Here is a 27,818-nt window from a genome sequence, read left to right on the forward strand (position 1 = left end):
ATTTAAAAAATTTTATACCGATTATAGGATGATCTAATATCTTTAAATTTTCAATGCTTTGGATGTATGCAATCAATAGAATAACCCATTATCAAACTTGGTACATTCCATTAGACGGTCAAGAAATATTTTTTAAATATTTTGGACTAGATTGATAAACGAGCAAGATCGTACCGATTTGAAACAACCTGGCACGCTTCAAATTCACGCACGATCGAATGTTTTTCTATTTTGGAAGCAACCAAGAAAAGGAACTGTATGACACAATAAAGAAAGAATAACATGTATAAGAATTATAAATGAGATTCATTCGCAGCGCTCTTAATTACCATTTTTTAATTTTTTTTTTTTTTTTTTTATACTGTTCAATTATTTTTAGTGATGATTACACAAAACATACAACCGCATAGACGAAAAATCTGACGACAACAGCTCGTGTTAATCAAAGAATAAAAATTTATTCGCTTGGTCGTCACACACACGAAAGGGCAACACGCAACATGTAGGAGAGAGACCACACTTGTTAGATACATACAGTAAATTTAAATTGGGTCAACTCTACTTAAGCGTTTACATTTAAATTATCCGAACATTGGCTCTGCACAGATAAGTACTCTCCGTCTAAATATACATTTCAATTCGGTGTGCGAGAATAGTCTTCCACTATATTAAATATATATAAATATAAATATATATATATATATATATCTACTCGTATTTATATATTTATATTTATATATGTATACATATTCTTTTTTCTCATTTTTAATTGCCCGATTTTTTTTTCGATCTAGTCATAATTGGAATCGGTCGGAACTTTTGATTCATTCATTTTAAAAATGGAATCAATAATTAAGTTCGGCTTGATATAGTTTAAGAATTCTTCGATTCTATAATAGTTTTTAGATTCTCCTATTCTTTTTTCACTCTTTTCAATTTTTTTATTGGAAGCTATCGAGAAATGTCTGTTTTGTAATAATATGTAATATATCTATTACATAAAACGAAAGGAATGAAATATTCCGCCGAAAATAATATCACAGCCTGGAGACACGGTGGAAGACTAAGATCCATGGCTAAAACTTCAACTAAGTCCCAAAAACAATTGAACAAAATGGCACAGATCGTTGGAATTCAGATCAAAAGTATTTCTATGAATTTTTTTTCGATGTTTTATCTATATATTGCAAAGAATTAAAATTTATAATAAATTTATAATAAAAGTGAACAAACTTAACGAAAATTAAAACTCATGAATAAAAATTAATAACATAATATTTCATTAACAATCTCTATTGCTATATTGGTTTTTTTTTCTCACAATACTAGTCTCTTCTTCCTTTTTCCTCCGTGATTGTGATATTATTTAGAAAGCTTAATGCTTCTAACTTTCAGTCGTACAATGAATACATAGTTTTTTCTTGTTTCATAGTAATAAAAATTACATTTAACCATTTTTCTCTGATTTCGTCAAGAAGAAAATATGACGAAAAGACGGTCATTAAAAAGTGACTAGTATATGCACTTGTTCGCACAACGTTCAAATTAGTTCAAACTTTTTTTTTTTTTTGTTTCTTTTTTTATGATGCTAGACGTATATCATACATGTATAACGTGTATCATACACGTGTAACAAAAATAGGTTTATAGGTTTCTTTTGGTCGATTTTTGTTACCAGGATTCACCAATAAGACACACATGAAAATGATTCGAGATTCAACTATCTTTTTCGCAGCATTATCGTAATAATTCTGCAAAAAATTATAGCTATATACTTGACTCTGCAGTAAGAAACAACTATTTGTTTGATTTCAAAATATAACTTTTAAAAATAGCTTATTTATGAAGTGATATAATCATAAATATTGTAAATTATTATAATTGAGTACATTATCATTCGAAATATGCTCCAATTTGTTAACAAATAATCCTAAATAATAACAAATATAAATAATATATGTAGATAAAATAATGATCAATAATGTTGTGCGCATATATATATAATAAACAATTAAATAAACAATATTGTGCGCTATGCGAATATATTTCATAATAATTAATGCAAGCAAATCATAAAATTAGGAACATGAATTAGAAAAATAGTTTTATTAAATATATATGTGTGTATGTAAGAGAGAGAGAGATTGTTAGACGAAATATTTAAAAACTGAAAAGATATTTCTCCCATTCTCTTTTTTTTTAGAGATAAACTTAAATGTCACACATTCTTATAGAAAATAGTTATTTTGCATTTAAAAATCTTGTAGATACTGGTAATTGTTCTAACTTGTCTATTGTGCTCTTTGCCATTTTATATTTTTAATTTTCCTAATATAATATTTATGTTTTTTTTATCATCATGATAAAAATACATTCATGATTAGGATTTTTTATTATATATATGCTATTTTCAATATCTAATTTCATAAGCAAGTTAATATTTCAATAAGTTATCGATAAAAATGTTACTTTGTGAACAAACACAAGATACTCTAAAAGTATCTTAATCTCTGAAATATAATTGATAATAATTATCGAAATATAGAAAATAATTTAATTCATTGATTCTTTATATTTTCAGTAAAATGGAATACAGTTGCTAAAATATTAAGTATAAGAATGACATAAAAGTATATTATTTAGAAACTCTGTAAGTTTTTCGATATATCGCATTATTCTCTATTTTTTTTTTTTTATGAATAATTCAATAAAAATCTTATTTAATATTCAGATTTCTATCTTGTAAACATTTCGAGCACATGACAAGATAGGCTAATACTTCTTGATCTGATACAGTCTTGAAAAATTCACTTCAGTACTATATTGCAGATATGAATCAGTCGAGATTATAATTTTTCTCGTTTTTTTTTTTTTTTTTTTTTTTTTTTTTTTTTTTTTTTTTGTTATCTCTTCACTGTGTGTCATAGGTATAAACTTGGTAACTATTAACGACGATTCTTACTGGTACACGTCTAAGTAAATAGTCATTACGAAAGTCGACTCGAGATGATACTTGAAAACACGCGGATGAGATTCATAAAGTAGGTGTACAAGTTTGTGCTCATTTTACATTACTGTACAAAAGTATCATATCTTTAGTACAGCAGTGCAATATATCACTATTCGCAAATAGTTCATCGAATATCTGAAATATTAGTTTTGCTGCCAAAGATTTTGATTAGCTGATCTTCATAATCCTCGATATTACGTTTCATAAGTTCCATGCAAGGCCCAAGTAAGCGTTCAAAAGCTTCAACATCCAAAACTGAAAAAATCATATTTATAAAAAAAATATTTTAGATTGCAATTTTTCGTAAACTAAATTACACATATCGATTCTCTCATGATTATTTATTTATCTATATTCATATAGAAATCAAATGTATAATATTAGATAAATAGATATTTTAATGGATAATATTAGAAGTATATAAAAAGAAAACTTACAGGCCAGTTTTACTTCGCCCACAGCGTAGGCCGAAGCAGCGCGAGGTTTATGTGTCACTAGCGCCAATTCGCCTAAGTATCCACCAGCGGGAACTCTATTAATCTGTAATATCAAATAAAATATCAAATGATATTCATTACATTGACAATGTACTAGTTTCCTACTAATATATTAATAACTACGAGTTCAGCCTTATATTGTATTGAGTTATATAGATTAGTAATTATTACAATAATTAGAAAATGAAAATCAACATTTGTACCTCGATTTCGCGACCATCATCTCCTTTTATAGTAATCTTAACGATACCGTCTTCGACAAAATACATTCCATCGGCTGTATCGCCCTGTTTGATGATTTGATCGCCATCTAAATAATGTTTTGGTACTAGAGCATCCGCTAGATTCATACGCTCATATGGCTAAAATAAAAACAAAAATGAAACACTGATATTATTCAATTACTATTATTCATATTATTATCATATTATTATTATCCATAGTACTATTTTACATAATAATAAATATTATTAAATTTATTATTTAAATTAAATTAATTTGTTATGAAACAATAAAGTATAAAATAAATAATAATTTTAATTCTACCTGAATTCTTGGCAACTGAAATGTTTTGTGCTTTATCCAAAATTTAATAATATATTTGACATGTAATTGAAAATAATCAGCTGTTACTATCAATCAAACAGAATATTCTAAAATAACCTAATAAATAATCTAATCATTTCCTAAAACAACTTATATATAATATATATAATCTCTTAAATTACAAGCGATGAATTGTTTTTAAGAAATTTTCTATATATCGCAATATTTTCAGATATAAGACTTGCCTCGAGAGATTTAAGCATCGGAACCTTATTGATAAGATCCTCATACATCTTGCGCTTTTTATAAGCGGACTTCAATAAAATACGTCGAAAAGTTTGCCTATCCATAGCCCATAATGTACCATTCGTGATGGCCTTGATAGTGGCTGCTCTTGGCATATTATAAAGGAGTGCAAGCTCTCCGAAAGCACCACGGTTATCGTATGTATGTATCAAGGATTCCATTTCTGTTTGATCTTTTACATATACTTCGAATTTTCCTCTGAAAGAGGAGCAATAATTAAATATCTTTTATAATCATTGATTTCATAGATTGATTTATTAGAATTTCATATAAATAACGAAAAAAAGAAAAAAATATATATTTTACCTCTCAATGACGTAGAAATTGTCACCATCATCACCTTGTCGAATAACTATTTCTCCAGATTGCACGATCTTTTCAAACATTGCATCCAATACATCAGTCATTTGATCCTACAAATAATTCATGCGATTCGTGTGTGTACATGCCATAATATTGGCATGCGATTATAAATACTTTATAACTAGAAACATTTATTATTTTTTAACATTCTAGTGATGATAATTAAAATATTTTGATTTAGATGATATATATATATATTCAGATATAAATATAAAAAAATATATGTAGAGTATGAGTGTTTTATATAAATATAATAATTTAATATATATATTAAAAATATCCTTTTTTTTCATAATTTTAATTCGTTGTTTATTATATAAAATATCTTGTAAATAATTTTTTAAACTTGATCATATATCATTTTTTATTCGTGAATTCTTAAATCCTAGTGCAATAATTAATGAATTTAGTGAATTTATTAATATTCAAATAAAATTAAAAGTAACTTAAGAAAAATGGTGAATATTCTCTTAATTAGAGATTTATATATGTATTCTAATCTTTTTTTTTGTTTTTCTTCTTTGATCTTTATAGAATAATTTATTCTTAAGAATTTGAATTTCAATTGAGCAGATTACATGTACCGATTGGCATGTCCCCGAATTGGCGCCAATTCTTGCTGCTTCAATTATGTGCAGGCTAGATAGTATATGTGTACTATGTTTAACTTACCTCATCTAGCGATCGAAAGAGAAGAATATGTTTTATGCTGTCAGCCAATCTTTCTCGTTGCGCGTCAGTTTTCGGATGCACAATCTGTAATTAATAAATAAAACTTTCATGTAATATGATTTCATGTAATAATGATTTTAATATATACAATTATATATTTTGACTTTCATTGCACAAAGAAGTATTGTATATTTGAATTACTTTTTGAAATAGCTTTTACCGAATATTTAAATTCGATAAATTTTATAAACTTTTAATGCTTAAAGAATTACGATCATCACGCGGTACGCATCGATATTATAAATTAATTGCAGCGTAATTGATCGATAAAGCTAGACCTGAATATGTTATAAAAAGAAAGGGTTTTCCATTAGATACGCGTGGGTAGATTGCACAGTACGGTAAGTTTAAAAAAAAAGGAAGAAAAATCGAACTCTTTTACGATCTTACGTTTGGTTTACCAGCAATACCGGTAGTTGGAAAATAAAAGAACTAAAGAACTCTAAATTATATGATGATGATAAATAATTGTATCTTGTCTTTTTTCGTAAAATCTATAATCGATCCTCGTAAAGAAAATAATAAAATATAGATTAAAGTATAGAGATGTAAATTAAATTAAACATAGATCTTCTAAATTTTGTAAGTTGCATTTTGTTTTCTCATAATAAAGAATATAAATTTTTATATATTCAATATATTTTTTTTATATTCAAATTATAATGTATACATTGATTCTATATTAAAATTACATTATTTATTCGCTGTTCTGATTGTGATTTTTATCTCTTATTTACTCAATTTCTGTCAATTTTCTTCTGTCAATTCTTGATACTTGAACAATATTTAAACATTTGAATTTTATAATCAACATTATATATATATATCCTGAATGAGCTACAATATGTGATATAATATTACAATTGTTTTAAAGCTTTTTTTTTAGAAATTCAGTATCATGATAAATAAACCTCATTTCATTTTATATTATCTGATTTTTTTCATTTGAATCAATTTTAAAAACGAAATAAATAAAGAATCACTGTGTCTATCACAATTTTTTTAATTTATCTTCGCAAAAATAATATCGAGTTTTAATTTTCGTTTTTTATTTCTACATTTGTTTCTATTACATGTACAATGTTCACAAAAATAATATCGAGCTTTAATTTTCGTTTTTTATTTCTATATTTGCTTCTATTATATGTACAATTTTCTCAATGATCTTAAGAATATATGTATTATTTTGCACTATGTTTTCTAACGAGGAATCGTATCTCTCAATTCATTCATTTGCATAATTAATTGTATGATGTTTATGCATGTAATTAATATTAATTTTCAAGAGCAAGTTTTCTGAGTTTAATAATCCAGTTTTCAATGGTATTGAATGTTGAGTTGAAACTTGTATAAAGTGAAACGATGAACTCAAAACAGTGATGAAGAACATGCGTCAGAAGCGACATTATCTAATTGTTTCGATTAAAACGAACGGAGAAGGAAATTGAAAATTGAGCTGAAAGTCGTTTTCGAGAAATGCTATATACTGAGCACCTTATGCATCGATCATTCAACTACACTATATGTATATGATATAGAATGATCTACTAAAAGTAAAACTTATTATTTTGTTTGATTCTAAAACTTGTTTGATTCTAATCTAATATTCGAATTATAACATAAATGTTAAAATCATTCCTGTTTAATATAATGAAAATTATTAATTAATATTAAGTTATTAGTTTATTATGCTAACATATAGATATATGTATAAAAATATAAACATGGAATTTTATGTTTTGTTGTTTTTAAACATGGAATATGTAGTTTACTTACTAACCATTTAAAAAAATGATCATCCAATTATTTTGAACAACGTATCAATATTTCACAGAGAAATAATTTCGATTATCTACCCTATTATATATATATTGATTTGTTTTAATCAATTAGTTCCACAATAAAAGATTTATATAAAAAATCTATATAATTATATATAAAATATTAATAATCTTAAACAATTTAATATAAAATCTTAACAATTTATAGAAATTAAATAATTTATAGAAAAATTAAAATTTATATCTTATATATTATACAGAATTTATTTAATTTTTTAATATTTCATAATAAAAAAAAAAATTATATGTTGTGATGATCCATCCATTATTCTTGATGATTTTTTCAATTGGCTCAAGTTATCAATAATCAAGATCATCATGTTACTTTATGAAATGCTTTGAATATAATTCCAATTTGACATGCCTTTCCCATATGTCCCTTTTTCTCTCTCATTCTCTTCTTTCTCATTCACAAACACGTTCACGTGTATATGTATATATATTATATATATGTAAGTCACGTCGGTAGCAGGTTATCGAACACGCGCTCTGACGTCACAAAGGTACATCGTTCGCATCGTCGAGCAAAGTAAATCATCCCGTTTCGTCACCCGCACAGCCTGAATACGTTTATATTTTAAAAAAAAAGAAATGCCATTGCTTTTAATGTTTTGATATATGTCAATCAATGCATTAAATCGACAAAACTTAGAATCTATCGTAATAGAAACGTCTTCTGGAAATCACATGATTTCTTTAGAAGCAATTGGCCGTATGTTATTATTCAAACGAATCATAAAGCATCCATATTTAGCTTTTATACACTTGGTACACGTGTCTGCATATATATATATGTCTTTTTTATATATCTACACGTTAACTCTATCCTTGTCCGGTATTCTTGTTCCAATATATAGGAATAAAGGGTTTATTTCTTGATCTCTAACTTGTCTTAATATATTTAATTTAAATTATAAGAAATTTAATAAAATTTCTACTAATAGTTTTCTACATCATATCGAATCTTCCATCATGTGATAATAATAATTGATTATCAATTCATATAATTTTTGCTTAAGACTAATTTATCGATAACATAATTCCTTGTATAATATGACTAAAAATACATAGGATATAAAAGATTAAAAAAAAATATTGCTGAAAATAATTAAAACTCATGAAATATGTAAAATTAGAAAATATAAAACGCACCTTGAGACCTTCATCTTCTTCATCTTCCTCCGGATTGTATGTTTCCGCGAAAACGCTTTTCCTTCTTGTTGCCAACTTTGTAATTGGTGGTTCTGTAAGAAAAATATATTTGAATATAAAATTTTAATATTTTTTTTACAAATATTTGTTAACAACTTATTGGTTTATATATATATATATATATATAAATAAATAAAATAGATTAATTAAATTAATTCCTCGTTGAAAATTTAAAGAGCACATGGACAAAAAGTATAAATTAAGCGGGAAAAATCCTACCCGTTTCCATTGATATATACGTATATAAATTTTTTTATAAAATTGTTAAGAATCACTAATACACTGATCAAATTTTGAAATCGAAATAAAATATCGCAAATATGCACTTAAAATCTCTGAAAATAAGTATATCACTCGGCTTCAGGAGGAATACTTGACACGATGAGAAGTCGCATCCCGAATGAAAATTTACTGGCTTACCTTCATCGACAGACTCGTCCGGCGTAGAAGTGGTGGTCTGCGCAGGGGCTTGAATCAACTGAGTTTGACGGCTTTCCCGAAGTTGCGTGAAAAAAGCTATGGCATAGTCGATAATATCCACTGGTTGCTCCAACAGATAGCTAATTGTGAACTCTAACAGAACGTCCCGCAATTCGTCTGGCACTATAATCTTGCTAGCATTACGTTGATAACTCATTTTTCTTACACTAAACGATGTTTGAATAAACACACACTATAATAGCATACGCCGGTAAATGATCAACTGATAAATTATATAAGTTAATATATTGTCACTGCATGAACAAGTAACAGGAATTCGATGTGTCACTTATCAAATGCAAAAATTTTCTTATCACGTATTGCAGTGAGGCTAAAAGAACGTAAGACCATGCGTTCCGCCCACTTTTGCTGAGCTACACTCTTGGTACAACTCGAACACTATCTAGTCTCGTCGAACCGTTTTACTTCGACACTAACTTTCAATAATTTTTTTCTCTAACGCTACATAAAGCTGCGCGGAACATACAACGAACCAAATTAAGAGATGCGACTCAGTCGCAAAGATGGCGACTATTTCACGGCGAGAATCTTGACATTACCAGAAGGATTATACTGAACATTTAACTGGCAAATAATAGGCAAATTGAACATCATTGAACGAAAGCAAATGTATAGATTGTAGACCAACAGTAAACTCCCACATAGTATTCGATTTCCACTGCTTTTAGATATTGTTCGTACGTATGAATTCGTTGAGCCAATGAAAGTCTTGATGTTTGATGTACCGTTGAGCTTAACCTTCTTCTTATTGGTTAGTGAATACTTCAAATGTAATACGGTCAACGCATGTTGGATACACACTTTGATAAATAATTATTACGATTTTATTTCCTTTAAGTCCAATTCTTATTAACATGAAAAATGCCCCCTACAGGCAAACAGTTTAAATATTTTTGACTATTTCAAAATCCATCGACCTTTCTATGTTTAAATTAGTATTTTTAGCCATGTTTTAAGTAAGTAAATCTCAACACGTGTATCTTGTCAAGAATTAGAATAATATTAAGAAATATACGATATATAAGTACATAATTAACTTGTACATTAAAAAATTATTTCTACAATTATTATACATATATATCACTAGGATGAATAATAGAATTAATAATATATTAATTTGTAAATAAGTTATTAAATAATAATTTGAAAAATATCAGGTTAATTTAATGTAAACAATATTTAAATATCCATAAAAAAAAATGGCGGAGACAGGACAATTTGACGAATTCTTGGGTGGATCACAAAAATTACCGAATGAAGTTCATATTATGAAACTTGTTTCTGCAAGAGCTAGTGAAATTGCTGCAATGACTTATTCTATAGGTATTTTAACTAATATATTAAATTAATTTAATAAACCATAACTTTTTTAACAAACTTTTGTAAATTTATATCACTTATGTAAAAAATTAATATTAATTAATATTATTATTATTTACAGAGAATCCTCAACAAACGAAACTTGTATTTCAAAAATTACCCGTGTATATGCGCAGGCGCGTTATGTCACATAATGTTAAACGTTTACCGCGCAGATTACAGGAAGCACATTTAAATCAAATGACCAAATCTGGATTGCCGCCAAAAATTAAAAGACCATCACGTAGATATCGTAGGCGACCACGTAATTTATTAGCGGAATATAAACGAAGACAAAGAAATAAAATTTGGTTGGAGACTCATATTTGGCATGCAAAACGTTTTCATATGATAGAAAAATGGGGCTACAAAATTGCAAATTATGCGAACGATAAATGTTTTAAAGCTAATTATCGTGCTATAGCAAAACATTGTTTGATGCAAGATATTTCATATTATACATGTGTGGAAATTAATGGTCTTGAAGAAATTTTAAAAGAAACATTAAAAAGTCATTGCAATCCATTGGAATTAACATTTGCCGCAAAAATTTTTATTACAGGCACTCGAGAAGGAACTGTAATGTTTTATAAAAAAAATGGCTATCCTCAATTTCCAATTGGTTATGTATATTTTTTATGGAGACCAAGTCATTCTGATTTAAGAACTATATGGATTTGGGTGCATCCATCTTTTCTAAATGATTTTATTACAGAAATTATTCTTAGTTTTGGATTTAAATCAAGCGATGAACATTTTATTTCTAATTCAAATAATCAAACTCCAGAATGTTCTTTGTATATTAATGAAACAAATTGTAAAATGATTATTCATAAAAATATTTTTAATCGATTTCGTTTTTATGGACCATCAACCATTAATGTTTTAACCAATGTTCTTCATTTACCAAATTTTGATAAAATATTTCATTTAAAATCAGATAAAATACAATTTGATGATAATCAAATGAATTGTGAAAGTCAGAACTATAATAATAAATCATGGCATATTGAATATTACAATGAAGAAAATATTGAGTCTTTAAAAATTCAAAAACAATTATGGCAAGTGCTAAAAACATTACAATCACCTAGTCAATTACCACCAAATATTGTTCTTGGTTTTACAGTTCTAGATCCAAGATTCTATTTACCTGTTAAAAGAACCAAGCCTCAAAGAGAGATAAAAACAATTGAAATAATATCAATGCCTATTGCAGAAGCAAATTTTAGTCCAATTTGGGAAGAGAAAATAAGAGAAAAAGTTAGTAAAACATATATAACAACAAGTGCAATTAACAAACTAAGAAGCCAATGTTTAGTACCAGGATTAAATAATGATAAATATTTTAATGAAGAAATTATGGCAAAGATACCTATATTATTAATTCAAAAACCTGGGATTGGTAATGCAGGTAAATATTAACAATGCATCTATTTTTATCAATGATGATTGAATATATATTCAAATATATTATTCTAGGTTTAAGTTCTAGTATAGATATTATTCTTCCATCTAATTGGGCTATGCCATTTTGGCTTGCTTGTATATTTCGTTGTGTAAGAGTTGGTGCCCTAAGAGAATCAAAATCTATAGCATTTGAATATGAGAACATGAAATGTTCAAATATTAATGATCCAGATACACCAGCATATGCAAGAGAAGCATTAAATACTAAATTAGAATTAAAAGAAAAATATTTTCATTATCCACCAAATAGACGTGTAAACTTTATTAAGTTTGGAATTTCTAGTCCCTTTTTTTGTGAATGGAAAATTTTAATGAAAGAATGGGCAGCTACAGAAGATTTTTTTGTATTAAGAAATCGTAAATTATTAAACTTTCTACAAGATAATTTAAATTCAGAAGATAACAAAAAAAAACATAAAATATTAAAAAATCATACATCAAATCTTACTATGCAAAATGCGTTTGAAAATAAAAATTGTTTAATTCGCGTTAAAGTATATATTGTAAAGAAAGGATGTCCCAAAAGGTTTGCTTTAATATGTATGCCAACTAATGAAGATGTAGAAAAATTTAAAAATAATAGAAATTGGTCAGGTCCTATCGAAAAATTAAATAATGATCCAAATGAAACTTTTCGGAAAATATCACGAAAGAATCATTTGGCATTTTTAAAACGATTAAAAAAGCAAAGAATACGCCATAAAAAAACACTAATTAATAAATTAAGCAAAATATTAAACAAAGAACTTGGAAGTTTTAATTATGAGGATAAGTCTAAAAAATTACTAGAAATAAGTCGTGAAGCTATATGCAAACAATCCCAAAAAATGTCACAATTATATCTTCCAGATTGTACCAGTGTACGAAATTCTTGTGATAGGGAAATTATGGGTTATATAACAATGGGTGACTTTTCTTTTACAAAAGCAAAGGGTATAGGTTTAGGGTATACTACATTAAATGCCCTAATTGAGTTGATTAATAAAAAACATTCTTTTGTTCTTATTAGAAACATTCAAACAAGACAATATAGAATTGCTACATTGGAAGTAGTAACTTAGCAAATAAAAATAATAAATTATTATTTAATATTGATTTGTAATTATATTTAATTTTATAATATTTATAATTCAATTGTAATTATTGAATATTGTATCTGAAAGAATATATATGTATATATATGTTTTTGTCGTATTTATATATTGTTATTAGAAATTGTAATTACAATATATATTAAAAAAAAAAAAATTGATAACAAACATTTTTAATTTCTTTAGATATAGTATATATAGTATATATAGTATATATATTTACATTTTTATATTTAAGAATGTTTTATATATATATACATATGTACATATATATATTCACATACATACACACATACACACAGTTATCGATATGTCCTTACTATACTGTATTCAGTAATTCAGTCTATTGAAATATAATATTACCAGAATATTCTATTTAATTCTCTCTTGATTAGTCAATAATAAAAAATTGTTTAATTAAAATATTCAACATGACACGTGTAGCTGTTGTAAGTATAGTATAAACTATATGTATAAGAATATTATATATTGTTTATTAGTTTTATCGATATTGATTATTGTTATTACGATTATTATACAATTTTGTTTAAATTATTCAAATATCGTATATAGATAATTTATGAAATATTTAGGTAACTGGTGGAAATAAAGGCATTGGATTTGCTATCGTAAAAAAACTTTGCAAACAATTTGATGGAGTTGTATATTTAACAGCTCGTGATGTCAATCGAGGATTGAATGCGATTAAGCAGCTTGAAAAACAAGGTCTAAAACCCAAATTTCATCAGCTTGATATTACTGATGATAATAGTATCTCTACTTTTTATAATTATTTAGAACAAAAATATAAAGGACTTGATATATTAGTTAACAATGCTGCTATTGCATTTAAAGTAATTATAGTTTAATTTATTAATTTATTTTTTTTTTAAAAAGTACTGTTATATATATTTTATTAAATATATAGATGGATGCTAAAGAACCTTTTTCTATACAAGCTGCAGAAACATTGAAAACAAATTATTTTGGTTTAAGAAAAGTATGTAGCAAACTTTATCCATTATTAAAACCACATGCACGTGTAGTACATGTATCAAGTTCTTCTGGTCACTTATCATTAATTCCTAGTGAAGCACTAAGAAATAGATTTTTAAATCCAAATCTTACAGAGGAAGAATTAGACAATATTATGCATGAATTTGTTGAGTATGTTAAATTATTACAAATATATATTAATTTATAATTTATTATATTTTAAAATATAAATATTTTAATTTTTAATTATATTTTTAGTGCTGCAAAGACAAATACACATTTAGAAAAAGGGTGGGCAAATTCTGCTTATGTTGTAAGTAAAGTGGGAGTATCTGCTTTAGCTAGAGTTCATCAAAGAATATTTAACTCAGATTCTAGACAAGATCTAGTAGTAAATGCTGTACATCCTGGTTATGTAGACACTGATATGACTAGTCATCGAGGTACTTTAACACCTGATCAAGGTGCTGAGGCTCCTGTTTTTTGTGCATTATTGCCAGAAAATACAAATATAAAGGGTAAATACATTTGGTACGATAAATCATTAGTAGATTGGACAAAAGCTTAAATGCAGAACAATATAATTTGATTTTTTGTTATATGTTCATTTCTTTATTTCTAAAATAATATTTGTTTTATTATTTATATAACATTTTTTTTTTATAAAATTTATTGCTTTTATGAACAGCAATAATTTTTTTTTATATGCAGTACATATAATAAGGAATAATTTTAAGAATTTTTATAATTAGAAATTAATATTTTAATATTAAACTCAATTTATATATTTATAGATGTACAAATTCATAGTTTGTATGTTCATTGTATATAATTCTTGATTTCAATAGTAAAAAATAAATCAGAGATATTTTTATCTAATAATAATATAAATTATCTTGCTTGAACTGCTGCTTCCTTGCGTGCAGCATCCTGTAATAGCTGAGTATCCACTTCATCTCCTGGTAATTGTACATAACGTACTACTGATCCTCGAATAAAACAATTTTTTACAGATAACTGAAAGTTATTATATTTTTATTTCTTATTATAATTTTTTTTTTATTTATAATATTTTTTTAAGAAAATCACTAGAAAGATTAAAATTATTACAAACCATGTGAGGATATTTATCTGGATCAGTTACACTTATATCAGTTAATTTTATATTCAGATATTGATCTACTGAATGCAAAGTGCCACAAATACTAAATAAAAAAAGTTTTATTAAATAATTTTATTAAATATTAAAAAAATATTTCTACTGGTCTTACCTTAAATCGTTTTTTAATTCTACAACTACGTCCTTTCCGATCAAGGATTTGAAGAACGAATAAAATAACTATAAATGAAATTATTTTGTTATTAAAAAAAAAAAAGGGTTAACTTGCCAAATCGAAATTGATGAACTTACCATACTTAACAAACTTAAAAATTTTATTCAGACTTCTTATTTTTTTATTTTATAAACATAATGAAAATAATTATATAATATATATTATATAGTTTAATAATTATTTAAACTAAAAATTATATTAATTCCAATTACCGGCACAAAATCGCTATTATGACAATTTGTTTGAAAATGTCACTACACACGTTATATGTTCAGATTTATATCGTTAAACATTGACTTTAATATCTCGTCAATATTATTGAATTATAAACTTTTTATTTAAGTTTATTTTAATTTTTATTTATTTAAAAATAATTTTTTAAATAAAAAATAAATTTAATAATTCAATTATATATAAAATATTTCAATTGTATCTTGCTTCTTATTTGCTAGTGTTATTTTTACTGATTGGACATTTCCATTAGTGTATTATGCATATTTAATCGTTCTTTGTAGAACAGTCTTGAAGAATTTCATCAATAAAGTTTTGTTAAAATATGTTTTAGTATGTGTCAAAACTTATACTTATTCGTGATTTAAATAAAAGTTCACTTAATTTTTTATCTATTTAAACGTGTTATTTGATAGATAAGATCATTGTTTTACGGTTGGTAACAGAAGGGCGTTGACATTTATCAAAAAGGCAAAACGTGAAGATGCATCTGTGACATTAATTTGTCAGTAGCAATTTTATTGGATTTGTTGTTATGATTGATTTTTTATGAATTAAACGAGAAAGATGTCAATTAATTTAACAAAAAATAAAGACGCTTTGGTGGCTGCATGGCACAGCGTAGTCGACGATAAATCGTCTACTAACTGGTAGGCTTTCATATCTTTCTTTTATGTTATATTTTATCATCTTGTCTAGTGTCTAAAATCGCTGACTTATATGTATAAAACTTAAAAATTTAAATGTTCAATTAAATCTTCAAAGATTTACAAAATAAATTATATTTAATTATTTTTTTTATCTATGTTTTTTATTTGATCGATAGAAATAATATAAAATTAATAGACATAATTTGCATTTTTAATAATAAATGATCATAATATTGAGTTAAATAAAAAGTGTCTTTATTATGTGTTATTAGCATTTATTTATTATTATTTATATATAATTTTATTATTAATTAAAAAAAAATAAAATGATAAATATGCAAATTTTTATTAAGATATAATAATAACATATATTTATAGGGCTTTGTTTGGATATGAAGGACAAACTAACAATTTAAAAGTGGTTGGTTCTGGAAATGGAGGTCTAGAAGAAATGATTGATTCTTTAAATAGTAGTCATATCATGTATGCCTTTTGTCGTGTAATAGACACTAAAACAAGCTTACCAAAATGTCTTTTAATAAATTGGGTAAAAATTTTTAAAAGATTATTGTTTTCACTTTATATCTATATATTAAAATGAACTATGTTTTAGCAAGGAGAAGGAGCACCAATTGTTAGAAAGGGTACCTGTGCAAACCATATTAGAGATATAGAAAAATTATTAAAAGGTGCTCATATAACAATTACTGCTCGTTCTGAAGATGATGTTGAAGTAGATTCTATCATGGAAAAACTTGCTAGAGCAACAGCTTCAGCATATAAATTTAATGAACCACGTGGTGAAAATGAAGGTAACACAGGTCCAGTAGGAACTACATATCGCAGGTATATATTTTTACTATGTTAATTACAACAATTTTAGAATTTTTAATTTAAAGAGAATGTATATTGTAGAGTAATTCCTGAACAAGAAATAAATGCAACAGAACGTGATCAATTCTGGCAAAGGGAGGAAATGGAGGAGAAGAAAAGATTAGAGCAAGAACGTATTAAATGTGAAAAAGAACGACAACGGCTTGAAGAAGAAATTAGAACTAGAGAAGAAAAAGAAACATTGCTCAGAGAACAAAAAGTAAATAAAAGTAAATATACTTTATTTTATTTATTCAATATTTATATATGTTATTTAAATATTTATAGGTCACTGCCAAAGAAAATTCAATAGCGCGACAAAAATTGGCAGAACAACGTGCCGAAGAGGCGAACAATTTACGTAATCAATTAGCTGCAAGTCAACATTATAGCAATGATGTTGATGATGATCATAGATCACGAAGTGAAGAGTTACGACGACAGAGAAGCAAAGAAACGCAACAATTAATAGCACAAAGAACAATAAATGCACGAGCTGTTTTTGAACAGAATTCAGCAGCTGGTCAAATGAAATCTTCTTCAGTACAACAACAATATATACCGAAGAATAGTCATGTAGAAGCAGCTAAAAAAGCAATTGAAGAAAGTCAACAAAAGGATGTATCTCATATTAAAGTACAAGAAGAAACGAAAATAGTAAAGAATAAAACACATAATATTGATAGTATAGTAACTACTACTGTTTCAAATACATCTTCGCCTTCGAATCAAGTTCAAGAATCAAAATTGTCAGAACTAGAAGAATCTCAGCAACCATCAATGACAAAAGAAATAGTTACTGAAAATGAATTATACAGTCAAATGGATGGTCAGTACTTATATTTTGATCCAAATAATGAAGGAATGAAAGCAAGAGCTTTATATGATTATCAAGCAGCTGATGATACGGAAATTACATTTGATCCTGGAGATATTATTACACACATAGATGCTATTGATGAAGGATGGTGGCAAGGTCTTGGTCCTGATGGTACTTATGGACTTTTTCCTGCTAACTACGTTGAAGTTATTGATTATAGTACAACATGATAAAAACAATTTTTATGCAAATAGTTCTTTTTTCCAATTAAACCACACTTGCTTGTTTGCATATAAAAAGTGACATACAATATTCTAATAATTTTGCACTTTTTTTCAATAACTTACAGTTTTTAGATGCGACGTATTTCGACGAATATAAAAAAAACAATAATAATATTAATTAAAATAAAAGAATTATTTATGTTTTAAATAAATGCACATTCAATAATGAAGAAAACCAATATTTCTAATAATAATCACGTAAAAGATAAATATTGTTAATATTTTAGCGAACAAGATTTAAAAAATTAATAATCTTACAATGCCATTTCATATACAAATAGCGAAGTACGTCTTCCCATTCAATGTCACAAACTAAATAAATTAGTAAACAAATATATCTTTTTATAACATTCTACGTCGAAAATCGATGCGCTCATAGAAATAGCATATTTAATAATTTAGCAAGTATCCTTTAAATATATTTACAGGATGTAATAATAACTATTTAGGAACATGTTTAATTGTTTAAACAATAAATTAAATTTGTTAGTATATACTTTATGATATTTTAACCCAAAATATCCTTTAATTTAGTTAAATTTTTTTTATGTAAAGTACAAAATTCTTATAAACAGTTGCTTTATTTCACTCGGAGATGCTGATATCATGAATCAATATGAAAGTAGTTATATTAAACTTATTTTACTATATGATATAGAAATTTTTACAGATGAATGATTATACTAAATTAAAATAGAATCACAATATTGATATTATATAAATAAAATAAACGAAATCATCTACGGTAATTTTGATTTTGAGTACCACTTCCACTACCCCCAGCATGACTCAAAAATGCTAAATGACCTTTTGGACATTTATTGGCATAATGACCTTTAGTTCCACATTTATAACAAGTGACTTCTTCAAGTGGTTTTTGCGGCCCTCTTGGTGGAGGTCCATTATGGATATTCATGTGATGTGTAGCATGAGAATTACCTTCTATCTCTTGTCTAACTTGAGCTTCACGTACATCAGGTGGCATTTTATTACAATAAATTGCTTTGTGACCACCTTCTCCACAAAAATGACAAGTGATCATTACTTTTTTACCTTCTTTAGGTTGCATATCTTGCACTGCTGGTAATTCAAATCTTGGACTAAAAATATAAAGTTTTAAATTTATGTATTATCATAATAATTACTTTTTAATATACTAACATATTTAACCGATGGTCAACTTACTGCATAAATTTACAATTTGGACCTTCAGGACAAAATCCAGCTAAATATGCCATGCATAAAACACGACGAACATGTCGATGTCTGCATAATGGTCCATGTCTACAAAATCCACGATCATACCAGGGACAATCTCTGACTTTAGTTTCTGGGTCAATATGTAGGAATGGACATTCTTTATTGTGACAAGCATCTAATAATTCATAACTCATTTTAACATACCTATACTGGGAAAACTTAGTAATATCACAAATAAGAAATATTAAAAAAGAGAAGAATATTTATAAAAATATAGATATATTCTTAAAATAATAATAAATATATTATATATGTATATATATATATATATATATACTTACTAAATCTAGAATAGAAATAACATTCTGGCATTTTTGTCATATCATATTCATGTAAAAATTCACACTGATCACCTTTTTTACAAAGACCTCTTAACCAATGTTTACATACAATTGTACGATCTCCTCTTACATGTCTAAATGGACAAGAAGCACCTTTAACACAAGTACCTCTTGGATAAAATTGACATACTGCAGCAGTAGATTCTGTAAATGATGAAACAATATTCAGATAAGTTTAATGAATAAATTAATATTAATTTAATTTCAAATTCAAATTATCAAAAAATATAAAATATTTTCATAAAGATTGTCAATATAATAAAATGACTTTTATTTAAAAATTATTTATTATTTTACATTTTAATTTTTTAATTATTTTTATATTTTATAACATAACCTAGTCAAATTGAATATACAAAAATTATCACGTACTGTCCATTCCAGTAAAAGGTAAAGGAAGTGCTCCATATTGTTCATCAAGAGCAATTTCAATATCAAATCGCATGTTATCTACGTTTGCCACTAAACACTCCATTATTTTTCAAAATATTTAACAATTAGAAATCTTATTTGCTTCCGTATACAGTAGTATCTCGAATGTATACAACATGCATTAATTTCATTCACAATTGAATTAAAGTTTTTATTGTCGAATATTCACTTTTGAATACTGATTAGCATTGTTAACAATATTTTCATTGATTAATCATTGAACAATTTAGATAATTTATACTGCTTTTTATACGACATCATATTGCACGTGCATTGGTAATAGAGGCGTCATTTTATGTTGGCGCTCTGAAACGAATTCACTCTATTTTAATCCATATATTTTTTTTTATATTAAGAATATAATATCATCTATTATCTTTTCATATGACATTTTTTTAAATAAAAAACATAATAAAGAATATTCTATTATAAAAGTAAGAAATTGTTTATATTAAAATAATATAAAATAATTTATAATTTCAGGATAAAATCATGGAATATTATGGCAATAAATAGAAAAATTTAACAATTTATAATAAATATTAAAAAATCTATAAGATATTAATACAGAAGAAGTGCAGATATAGACAAATCTTGTTCAAAAATAATATTTTACATGTTCAATGTTTTGTATTGAAAGCACAGAAGAACTTTACTATTTTAATGTCATTTTCAACGTTATAGATTCGATTCAGAATAAAATTACAACGTTAGTAATAACTAGAATTAAAATTAAATTTCAATATAAAATTAAAAATAATCATTCGTTTCCTATCGTTATCAAAACACACAGACGTTATAATATTAATATACATTGTATATACTATATTTTGAGAAGTCGTTATTCTAGAGATATATTTTAAAGTCGAAAATCTAATATTTTTCTTGTTATTTGTTAAAAATTAAAATATATTATAGTTTCGAAAGAGAAATAATGAGAATGTATTTAATTAATATCCTATAGTTTGTTTATAATCACAAACTAAGACAAACAATAATAAAAAAAGAAGAAATAAAGTAGAGATAAAATAAAAATATTAAAATTAACATTATTTCTAAAATATTGCAAATGAAATACAAAGAAAAAATAGAAAATAATAAAAGAAAGATAGAGATAACATAAAAATCAGTTATTTTTTGATTATAGAAAATATTTCTATAAAGTAGAATAAGAATTAACGCCATCTTTTTAAAAAAATATCTTTAGTACTCAAAAAATGGCGCTGAAGATCAATTCTTATTTTATTTTTATTCTTCTCTTATTATTCTTTCTACTTCAAGTTTGTTTTACACTTATAGATTATTTAAAAATAAGATTTGATTCTGGTATCTTGATTAATAATCGATTAATAATCGAAAACCTATATATAAGAAATAATAATATATAATATAAAAATAAAAAACATTTGTGACTTTCATATGTACAAAAAGTGAAAATATTTTACTAAAAATTAAGTTATCATTATTCAAATTTTTAGAAAATCGTCAGTTATCTATATATTATAAATAACATTTATAATTGTATATATATAATATTAATATTTATATTAATTATTTATTATAATTATTATTACAATTAATAATTAATAATATATATAATTATATACATAACATTATATATATAATTATAATGTAATTAATAATTAATAAAATTAATAATGTTTATATTATTATATATATTATATATATTAAATATATTAATATATATATTAATAATATTTTATAACTTAATAATATTATATATATTAATAATATTATATAATTTAATATACAATTAATTAAATAAAATAAAAATATATTTTTATATAAATTAAATTAATAGTTATAATATTGTGTATTATATATAAAAGTATTCCTAAAATGATCAATTTTAAAATTAAAAAATATAAATTTTTTTTAAAATTAACTTTTAAAATTTATTAATTTAATTTATTAATTTAATTTTTATTTTAACTTTTAAAATTAATAAATGATATTAATAAGAATATTATTATATATTATTATTAGTAGACAGTTTTTTAATATCAATAAATTTAATATATTATAATATTATAAATTATTATATTTTACATTAATAAATTATGAAATTAATAAAATTTTAATAGAATATTAAAGTCATAACATATAAATATTTTATATTATTTTAAAATATTTCTTTGAAATTTATAAGCAGCCACTTACCAATATTTATCAATACATTCATTTGCGATTTTCGACTTTGCCTACTGAGCGATTGTTATCGAATGGGGACAAATTATAGCCAGTTATGCTTGAACTGTTGTATCGTTTAGACGTGTCGAAGAGACGCGCGTTCTATTTCGTATATAATTTAAAGTTATACGATTTTTTTTGTGTGTTTAAAATATATATATATTTTATTTCCAATTACATAATATATATTTATAAATGTTTATTCGCAAGTATTTTAAGTATATTTATTCGTAACAGTGGTCGGAATTTGGCTCATTTTATTCGCAAATATGATATATTTCATCATTGTGTTCACCTCTATGTTATGTCCGGATAGAAAGTTGTTATTGTGTCATTGTTTATCTACGAACAGTAAGTTTATGTTTTGGATTTTTCTAATTTAATTATATTACGCATTATTTTTATTTCATATTACATATTACATATTGGGTTATACAATTTTGATTTATTGCAAACAATTTTAAATATTTATTGCATGCAAAATAACTTATTAAAATCTAAATTTTAATAATGAATAATTGCAATAATACAATAAATTTTTAAAATTATAAAATATAAAATAATAAATTATAAAATATAAAAATTATAAAATATATTTTTAAAATATTTTATAATTTAGTAATAATTAAATAATATTTTAAATAATATTATTTTATAAACAAATGCTTGATAAAGATGAAAAAAAAAAATTTTCGAAAATATTTCATTTCTTTTCCTTTTCTTTTCACAATATAGTTTTATTTTTGAGACTATATACAATGCCTAAATCAGTATTTGTTTAGTAATAATTTCTTTAATTTTTTGAAAGAATGCACGAAATTAAAATTAATGTTTATTCACTGATTATGATATAAACAGTTGTGATAAAAGTTTTTTTCTTTTTTTTTAATATTGGAAAATAAATATTTAAAAAAAAAAATACTATTCGAATCTATTTCTTTCAGAGAAAACTGTCATTTATTATGTAAAAAGTAATCATCTTTCATTTTATTTTAATTTTTATTTTTTTTATCGAATTATTAGAATTTTAATTTTTAAATTTCAAGTTTTTACATTTATAAAATCTTAATTTTCACTTATTATTTATTATAATCTATTAAAATTTTAATCCTTATTAGTATTCTAAAAAAAATCTTCTTATTTAAATAATTCATAATATATATATTTTATTATATTTATAATAATATTTTAAATTATGGTATTTTTTTATTTTAGATGTTTTAACTTCTACATTTTGCTACATGATGTGGGCTTCACACAAGGATTATCGATAAGAACATAGCAATATTAATAGTAACATTTTTCACGTTTAATGGTGAGTCGCATTTTTGTTTCTTTGTAAAGTTCTTAAGTTTTTTTTAAGTTCTTTCCTATCTAAGATTTTATGTGTAGTTCTCTCTAAGTACTACTTAAGAGAGAATAAGAGAAAAGCAATGAATCATAATCATAGTTTATAAGTTTATAATAGCATAATGAATTATATATGATGTATTTTCCATATTGTGGTTATTTTTTATTTTCTTGTTTTATTTTATGTTAAATTTCTTTTTTATGTTTTATGTTTTTATATTTTTTATATTTTTTGTTTTTTATTCCTTAAATTGATTTTAATAATTTAATTTTATTAAATAATATATATATAATAATAATATATAAATAAATATTAATAATTTATTATACTTTTCATTTGTATTTTTTACAAATAGGTTCTCAATGTGCAATTATTATTTTTTCATAATAAGATCTGATAATCAAAATAATGTTAATAATAGGAAAATAATATCAAATTAAAAAATAGTTCATTAAATTTATTATTTGTTATTTTTTCTAAATTGAATTTATTTTAAATACTTGAGAAATTCAAAATTCGAGATAATATTATTCGTGACAACAAAAAAAAATCTTTTTTCAACCAGTGACAAGAAAGCATATAAACTTTCAAATGTTTCGGAACACAATGCAATATATCTTCTATTTTCGCATACTCTCGCTTTTCTGTCCAAGAACACGGAAGTTGTTCCTTTCCCATTGTGTAAGGTTTGGTTCAAGTTACTATCAAAGTCGAGTGACTTCACAAACTCGATGTTGAGAATCGTCTTAATAGTGTTCAGGATATTCCCGAAACTTTATTATTTACTTTGAATTTTCGAAAGCAATAGAGAAGATGGAGCATTTTTTTCCAAAAAATTTTCTTTAAATTACATTTAAATTGAATTATATTTTTATTATCCTCGGTTTATGTTGATTAAAATTTTAGCTTCGAATAATTATTATTTCGAATCACTGCTTCATTAAACATTTTACGCGAGAAAGAAAATTTATTCGACCACGATAAGGAAGATACAATCGTTCCTTTTCTCTCGTTTTTTTCCACGTCGTCGCTTCCGCGATTCTATTTTCTGGTTTATCAAATTCCGTATTCCCTGGAATATTTATCCTTTTACTAGTATATTCGCAAAATCGTAATTTTTCATTCCCTTTTTCCCGTGTTTATTTAAAAAAAGAATGATTAAATGTTCGCGAAATATCGTCCCATGATGAATTTGTGAAATTTACGAACAAATAATTCTCATCGAGGATAATTATTTTTATATTTATACATAAACAAATATCTTTTATTTCTAATATTATTTCAATGGTTATCAACAATTTAACAAATATAATAATCCGTTCTAAATTTTTCACGAACATATATATATCTCATAAAAAATTCGTTATTATCTTGCGAAGGTTTCTTATTAAACGTTCAAGAACATTAAGGTGATATCTCGAAGTGAGTGACTGCGATTTAATTTTAGAAACTGGTGGAAATAACAGGCGTGCACACATGGAATATTAAATTATCGTGAGAAAGGATTAAATGCGATGCTATGATGCATCAGCCTCTACATCGATATAATTCTCTGCTAAAATAAATTAAACCGAAAGTTTCTAGATTTTTGTTAAGAAAAAAAAAAAAAAAAAAAAAAAAAAAAGAAATGCGAAATTTCTCGAATAAAATACGAGTTGCATCTGGAGCTGATCTTTTATCACGTAGAAACACGTGCAGAAGAATTATCACGGAGCCACTAATCTTCTCGTTAAAATCTTTTATCCCTTGGTCATAATTATTTCTTTCTTTAATTTATGAGACCAAATAGATTCGTTGAGAATGTTATATAAGATAGAAATTAAGATTGAACATGATTTAATATCTGTATTTCGTCTGTTTCTTCTATGAATAAAGATAGAAAAAGTTTTATATAAAAAATAGTAAAAATTTTTACATTTCGAATATATAAGACATACATGTTTTGCATTTTAATTCTTTAGCAATGTATAAAAAATGAGAAATTAAATTTTTTTATTATATACTAATTAATAGAATTAATTGAATTAGAGAAAGAATTTTTTATTTACATTCTTCACATATATGTTTCAATTATAATGATTTTATCGTACGATAGATTTTTCGTCGAAACTGTTTGTTTAATGAAAAATGGCCCGAGAATTTCGTTAAAATGCAAAGCTTTTGCGGTCGAGAACGAGTATGTCAAGGATGTAAAACATTTCTTTATAAGAATTATAACGAGAGACCATTGTATCGACAAAAATTCAATTACGAATCGATCTAAATGGATGTACATACATGTACATACGTGCTTGCTCGTCGGTTTACATTGTCCCAGATTTTCCAATATATCCTTTATCTAAATTTCTGTTATATTCTCGATCGTTCACATAGTTTCGCATATCTTTCTCATATTTTCCGTATTACAAAATTATTTATCCCATTTTAAAAATCAGATTCGATCTATTTTCTATTTCCTTTCATTTATCATATTTCACTTAAAAGGATTAAATTTTATCTTTTTCTTCGTCAATAAAAGAAACGATTATCGTGTCGCTTAATACTATCTCGAAAAGATTAAACTTTATCTTCTTCGTTCAAAGAAAATATTTTCAATCAATGCCTCATCATTTTCAAATTCGTATCGTTCATTTATGCAAAAAAAAAAAAAAAAAAAAAAAAAAAAAAAAAAAAAAAAAAAAAAAAAAAAAAAAAAAAAAAACAATCGAAATCGAACAATTACAGAATCAAAGACGCATTTGATACGAATTTGATTTTTCACACGGTACAATAATGATCCATGGCTAATTACACAATAAAATTTTGCGACCAATTTACAAAGAGAAATTTCCGGTCCCTTCTGGATAATGGTCTAAGGTCCTTGAAATTTCGAGAGAAGCATAGATGACGAGGTAGTAGCGGGCAACACGTGCACTTTACGGATTATTGCGTACACGGAAACTCAACTTCCTAAGAATTCTGTCGGACGTTGCTATTAAAACATTTGTCGCGTTCACCGAGCCGTGAATACAATTTGTGCCGCGAACTTTCGTCGAATTTATTAATATTGGGGAAGGGGGAGAGGAGGGGAGAAGTAGGCCACGGAAGTTGATATTTTTCGCCCCCGCGTCATCAATCGAATCGAAGAAATTTTCAATATCCGCGCGACAGAGAAAACAGTTGTTATCCTCTCCTCAGGACAGAAACAAACTTTCCTATTCGATAAAATTTTTCGAATAACTTTTTTATTTCCTTCGATTTTTATCTATTATCTATCTCTCCATCCCCGATCGATCGAAACGATTTTTCCGATCAATTTTCGAACATTTTATATCTTCTCTTCGGCTCGGTATTAGCTCGAATATTGGAACATTGGAATACGAAAGACGATGAATTTCTGCCTCATGAAGTGGCGGACGTCTGTTTGTCTCGCTTAACCATTGCGCTCGGTCTCGGATACACAGAGGTGCATTAGCTCTTTATCCAGCAAATATACGGTGTATCCATACGGATCCGACGAGCAACAATAGAATAGAAATTCTATCTGAATAGAAATATCGATTATGCATTTCATATAATCTTTCCCCCGTTATAAATTTTTACAATCGTTTCTCTCGCGTTTCTTTCTCTATTCTACTCTATAGCGTGATAGAATTTTACAAATTCAAAAGTATCTTTCGCGAAAAAAATGTAACGAGGCGAGGGCGAAGATAAAAGGGAAAAGCAAATATATATATATATAGATTTTGTCCACGGAGGCGATAATATCGATTCAACAGAGAGGGGGATGGAAGGGAGGGGGAGAGAGATAAAATATCAACGCGCATGGTAAAAATGGGAGAAGCGGAAAAATCCCAGGCTATCCCTATTAATCTGTACGCGGCATAATTTCGGTGAAATCGTACCGCGGGGCTATTAACCGTGCAAACTGCGCTCGTTAACGTCGATATCGGCGTGGAACACGCACCGTCACGCTATTCATGTAAGCTGATTATACGAAATGTACGCGCCGGATCGAGGAGCACTGTTTATTTTTCGGGGGGGTTATCTTCCGTTAACCGTTCGATTAATTTTTCGAGTTTTTATCGTTCGGTATCGAGTTAAATAATATATGGTAATTGAAAATTT

The 27,818-nt window shown here is 25.5% G+C and overlaps 6 protein-coding genes across 7 annotated transcripts; 3 read left to right on the forward strand and 3 right to left on the reverse strand.

The window, feature by feature from the left end:
- Window positions 1-2,085: 2,085 nt before the first annotated feature.
- On the reverse strand, window positions 2,086-9,549 carry LOC122712058 (cAMP-dependent protein kinase type II regulatory subunit). Of its 2 annotated transcripts, none has more exons than XM_043931373.1 (8): window positions 8,928-9,549; window positions 8,448-8,539; window positions 5,395-5,478; window positions 4,666-4,772; window positions 4,299-4,557; window positions 3,711-3,869; window positions 3,448-3,550; window positions 2,086-3,265 (listed from the first exon to the last, which is right to left on the reverse strand). In XM_043931373.1, exons 1-8 carry the CDS (start codon window positions 9,142-9,144, stop codon window positions 3,135-3,137), a joined length of 1,152 nt encoding a protein of 383 aa, XP_043787308.1. In that variant the 5' UTR covers window positions 9,145-9,549; the 3' UTR covers window positions 2,086-3,134. The 2 variants fall into 2 exon arrangements, with proteins under 2 accessions (XP_043787308.1, XP_043787309.1); XM_043931374.1 differs by lacking the exon at window positions 8,928-9,549 and adding an exon at window positions 8,727-8,890.
- Window positions 9,550-9,815: 266 nt separating this feature from the next.
- LOC122712053 (ribonucleases P/MRP protein subunit POP1) lies at window positions 9,816-12,902 on the forward strand. The gene is made up of 3 exons (XM_043931369.1): window positions 9,816-10,331; window positions 10,450-11,781; window positions 11,850-12,902. Exons 1-3 carry the CDS (start codon window positions 10,208-10,210, stop codon window positions 12,896-12,898), a joined length of 2,505 nt encoding a protein of 834 aa, XP_043787304.1. The 5' UTR covers window positions 9,816-10,207; the 3' UTR covers window positions 12,899-12,902.
- Window positions 12,903-13,242: 340 nt separating this feature from the next.
- LOC122712060 (carbonyl reductase [NADPH] 1-like) lies at window positions 13,243-14,595 on the forward strand. The gene is made up of 4 exons (XM_043931376.1): window positions 13,243-13,377; window positions 13,522-13,782; window positions 13,857-14,095; window positions 14,183-14,595. Exons 1-4 carry the CDS (start codon window positions 13,360-13,362, stop codon window positions 14,490-14,492), a joined length of 828 nt encoding a protein of 275 aa, XP_043787311.1. The 5' UTR covers window positions 13,243-13,359; the 3' UTR covers window positions 14,493-14,595.
- Window positions 14,596-14,663: 68 nt separating this feature from the next.
- LOC122712063 (U6 snRNA-associated Sm-like protein LSm2) lies at window positions 14,664-15,641 on the reverse strand. Its single transcript, XM_043931378.1, has 4 exons — window positions 15,336-15,641; window positions 15,196-15,263; window positions 15,039-15,129; window positions 14,664-14,941 (listed from the first exon to the last, which is right to left on the reverse strand). The coding sequence occupies exons 1-4, from the start codon at window positions 15,336-15,338 to the stop codon at window positions 14,816-14,818; spliced, it is 288 nt and encodes a 95-aa protein (XP_043787313.1). The 5' UTR covers window positions 15,339-15,641; the 3' UTR covers window positions 14,664-14,815.
- A 166-nt stretch (window positions 15,642-15,807) lies between these two features.
- LOC122712057 (drebrin-like protein) lies at window positions 15,808-18,608 on the forward strand. Its single transcript, XM_043931372.1, has 5 exons — window positions 15,808-16,139; window positions 16,518-16,686; window positions 16,753-16,985; window positions 17,055-17,232; window positions 17,301-18,608. Exons 1-5 carry the CDS (start codon window positions 16,057-16,059, stop codon window positions 18,060-18,062), a joined length of 1,425 nt encoding a protein of 474 aa, XP_043787307.1. The 5' UTR covers window positions 15,808-16,056; the 3' UTR covers window positions 18,063-18,608.
- On the reverse strand, window positions 18,603-20,439 carry LOC122712059 (cleavage and polyadenylation specificity factor subunit 4). The gene is made up of 4 exons (XM_043931375.1): window positions 20,090-20,439; window positions 19,658-19,861; window positions 19,302-19,491; window positions 18,603-19,216 (listed from the first exon to the last, which is right to left on the reverse strand). The coding sequence occupies exons 1-4, from the start codon at window positions 20,190-20,192 to the stop codon at window positions 18,853-18,855; spliced, it is 861 nt and encodes a 286-aa protein (XP_043787310.1). The 5' UTR covers window positions 20,193-20,439; the 3' UTR covers window positions 18,603-18,852.
- Between the last annotated feature and the right edge of the window lie 7,379 nt (window positions 20,440-27,818).

The sequence above is a fragment of the Apis laboriosa genome, unplaced genomic scaffold (genome assembly GCF_014066325.1).
Source record: "Apis laboriosa isolate Shangri-la unplaced genomic scaffold, ASM1406632v1 scaffold18_cov149, whole genome shotgun sequence".
NCBI lineage: Eukaryota > Metazoa > Arthropoda > Insecta > Hymenoptera > Apidae > Apis > Apis laboriosa.

What these genes read in the sequence shown, in the direction of transcription:
- LOC122712059 (XM_043931375.1), bottom strand. Translation starts at nt 20,192, where the DNA reads ATGGAGTGTTTAGTGGCAAACGTAGATAACATGCGATTTGATATTGAA. An exon ending in ACCTTTTACTGGAATGGACA is followed by an intron (nt 19,862 to 20,089) that starts GTACGTGATAAT and finishes CATCATTTACAG; the next exon opens with AATCTACTGCTGCAGTATGT. An exon ending in CCAAATTGTAAATTTATGCA is followed by an intron (nt 19,217 to 19,301) that starts GTAAGTTGACCA and finishes TTATATTTTTAG; the next exon opens with TCCAAGATTTGAATTACCAG.
- LOC122712063 (XM_043931378.1), bottom strand. An exon ending in GAATTAAAAAACGATTTAAG is followed by an intron (nt 15,130 to 15,195) that starts GTAAGACCAGTA and finishes TTTTTTATTTAG; the next exon opens with TATTTGTGGCACTTTGCATT. An exon ending in CAGATAAATATCCTCACATG is followed by an intron (nt 14,942 to 15,038) that starts GTTTGTAATAAT and finishes AATAACTTTCAG; the next exon opens with TTATCTGTAAAAAATTGTTT.
- LOC122712058 (XM_043931373.1), bottom strand. Translation starts at nt 9,144, where the DNA reads ATGAGTTATCAACGTAATGCTAGCAAGATTATAGTGCCAGACGAATTG. An exon ending in GGACGAGTCTGTCGATGAAG is followed by an intron (nt 8,540 to 8,927) that starts GTAAGCCAGTAA and finishes TTTTTCTTACAG; the next exon opens with AACCACCAATTACAAAGTTG. An exon ending in ATGATGGTCGCGAAATCGAG is followed by an intron (nt 3,551 to 3,710) that starts GTACAAATGTTG and finishes TTGATATTACAG; the next exon opens with ATTAATAGAGTTCCCGCTGG.
- LOC122712060 (XM_043931376.1), top strand. An exon ending in ATGCTGCTATTGCATTTAAA is followed by an intron (nt 13,783 to 13,856) that starts GTAATTATAGTT and finishes TTAAATATATAG; the next exon opens with ATGGATGCTAAAGAACCTTT. An exon ending in ATTATGCATGAATTTGTTGA is followed by an intron (nt 14,096 to 14,182) that starts GTATGTTAAATT and finishes TTATATTTTTAG; the next exon opens with TGCTGCAAAGACAAATACAC.
- LOC122712057 (XM_043931372.1), top strand. Translation starts at nt 16,057, where the DNA reads ATGTCAATTAATTTAACAAAAAATAAAGACGCTTTGGTGGCTGCATGG. An exon ending in GATAAATCGTCTACTAACTG is followed by an intron (nt 16,140 to 16,517) that starts GTAGGCTTTCAT and finishes ATATATTTATAG; the next exon opens with GGCTTTGTTTGGATATGAAG. An exon ending in GTAGGAACTACATATCGCAG is followed by an intron (nt 16,986 to 17,054) that starts GTATATATTTTT and finishes TGTATATTGTAG; the next exon opens with AGTAATTCCTGAACAAGAAA.
- LOC122712053 (XM_043931369.1), top strand. Translation starts at nt 10,208, where the DNA reads ATGGCGGAGACAGGACAATTTGACGAATTCTTGGGTGGATCACAAAAA. An exon ending in TGCAATGACTTATTCTATAG is followed by an intron (nt 10,332 to 10,449) that starts GTATTTTAACTA and finishes TATTATTTACAG; the next exon opens with AGAATCCTCAACAAACGAAA. An exon ending in ACCTGGGATTGGTAATGCAG is followed by an intron (nt 11,782 to 11,849) that starts GTAAATATTAAC and finishes ATATTATTCTAG; the next exon opens with GTTTAAGTTCTAGTATAGAT.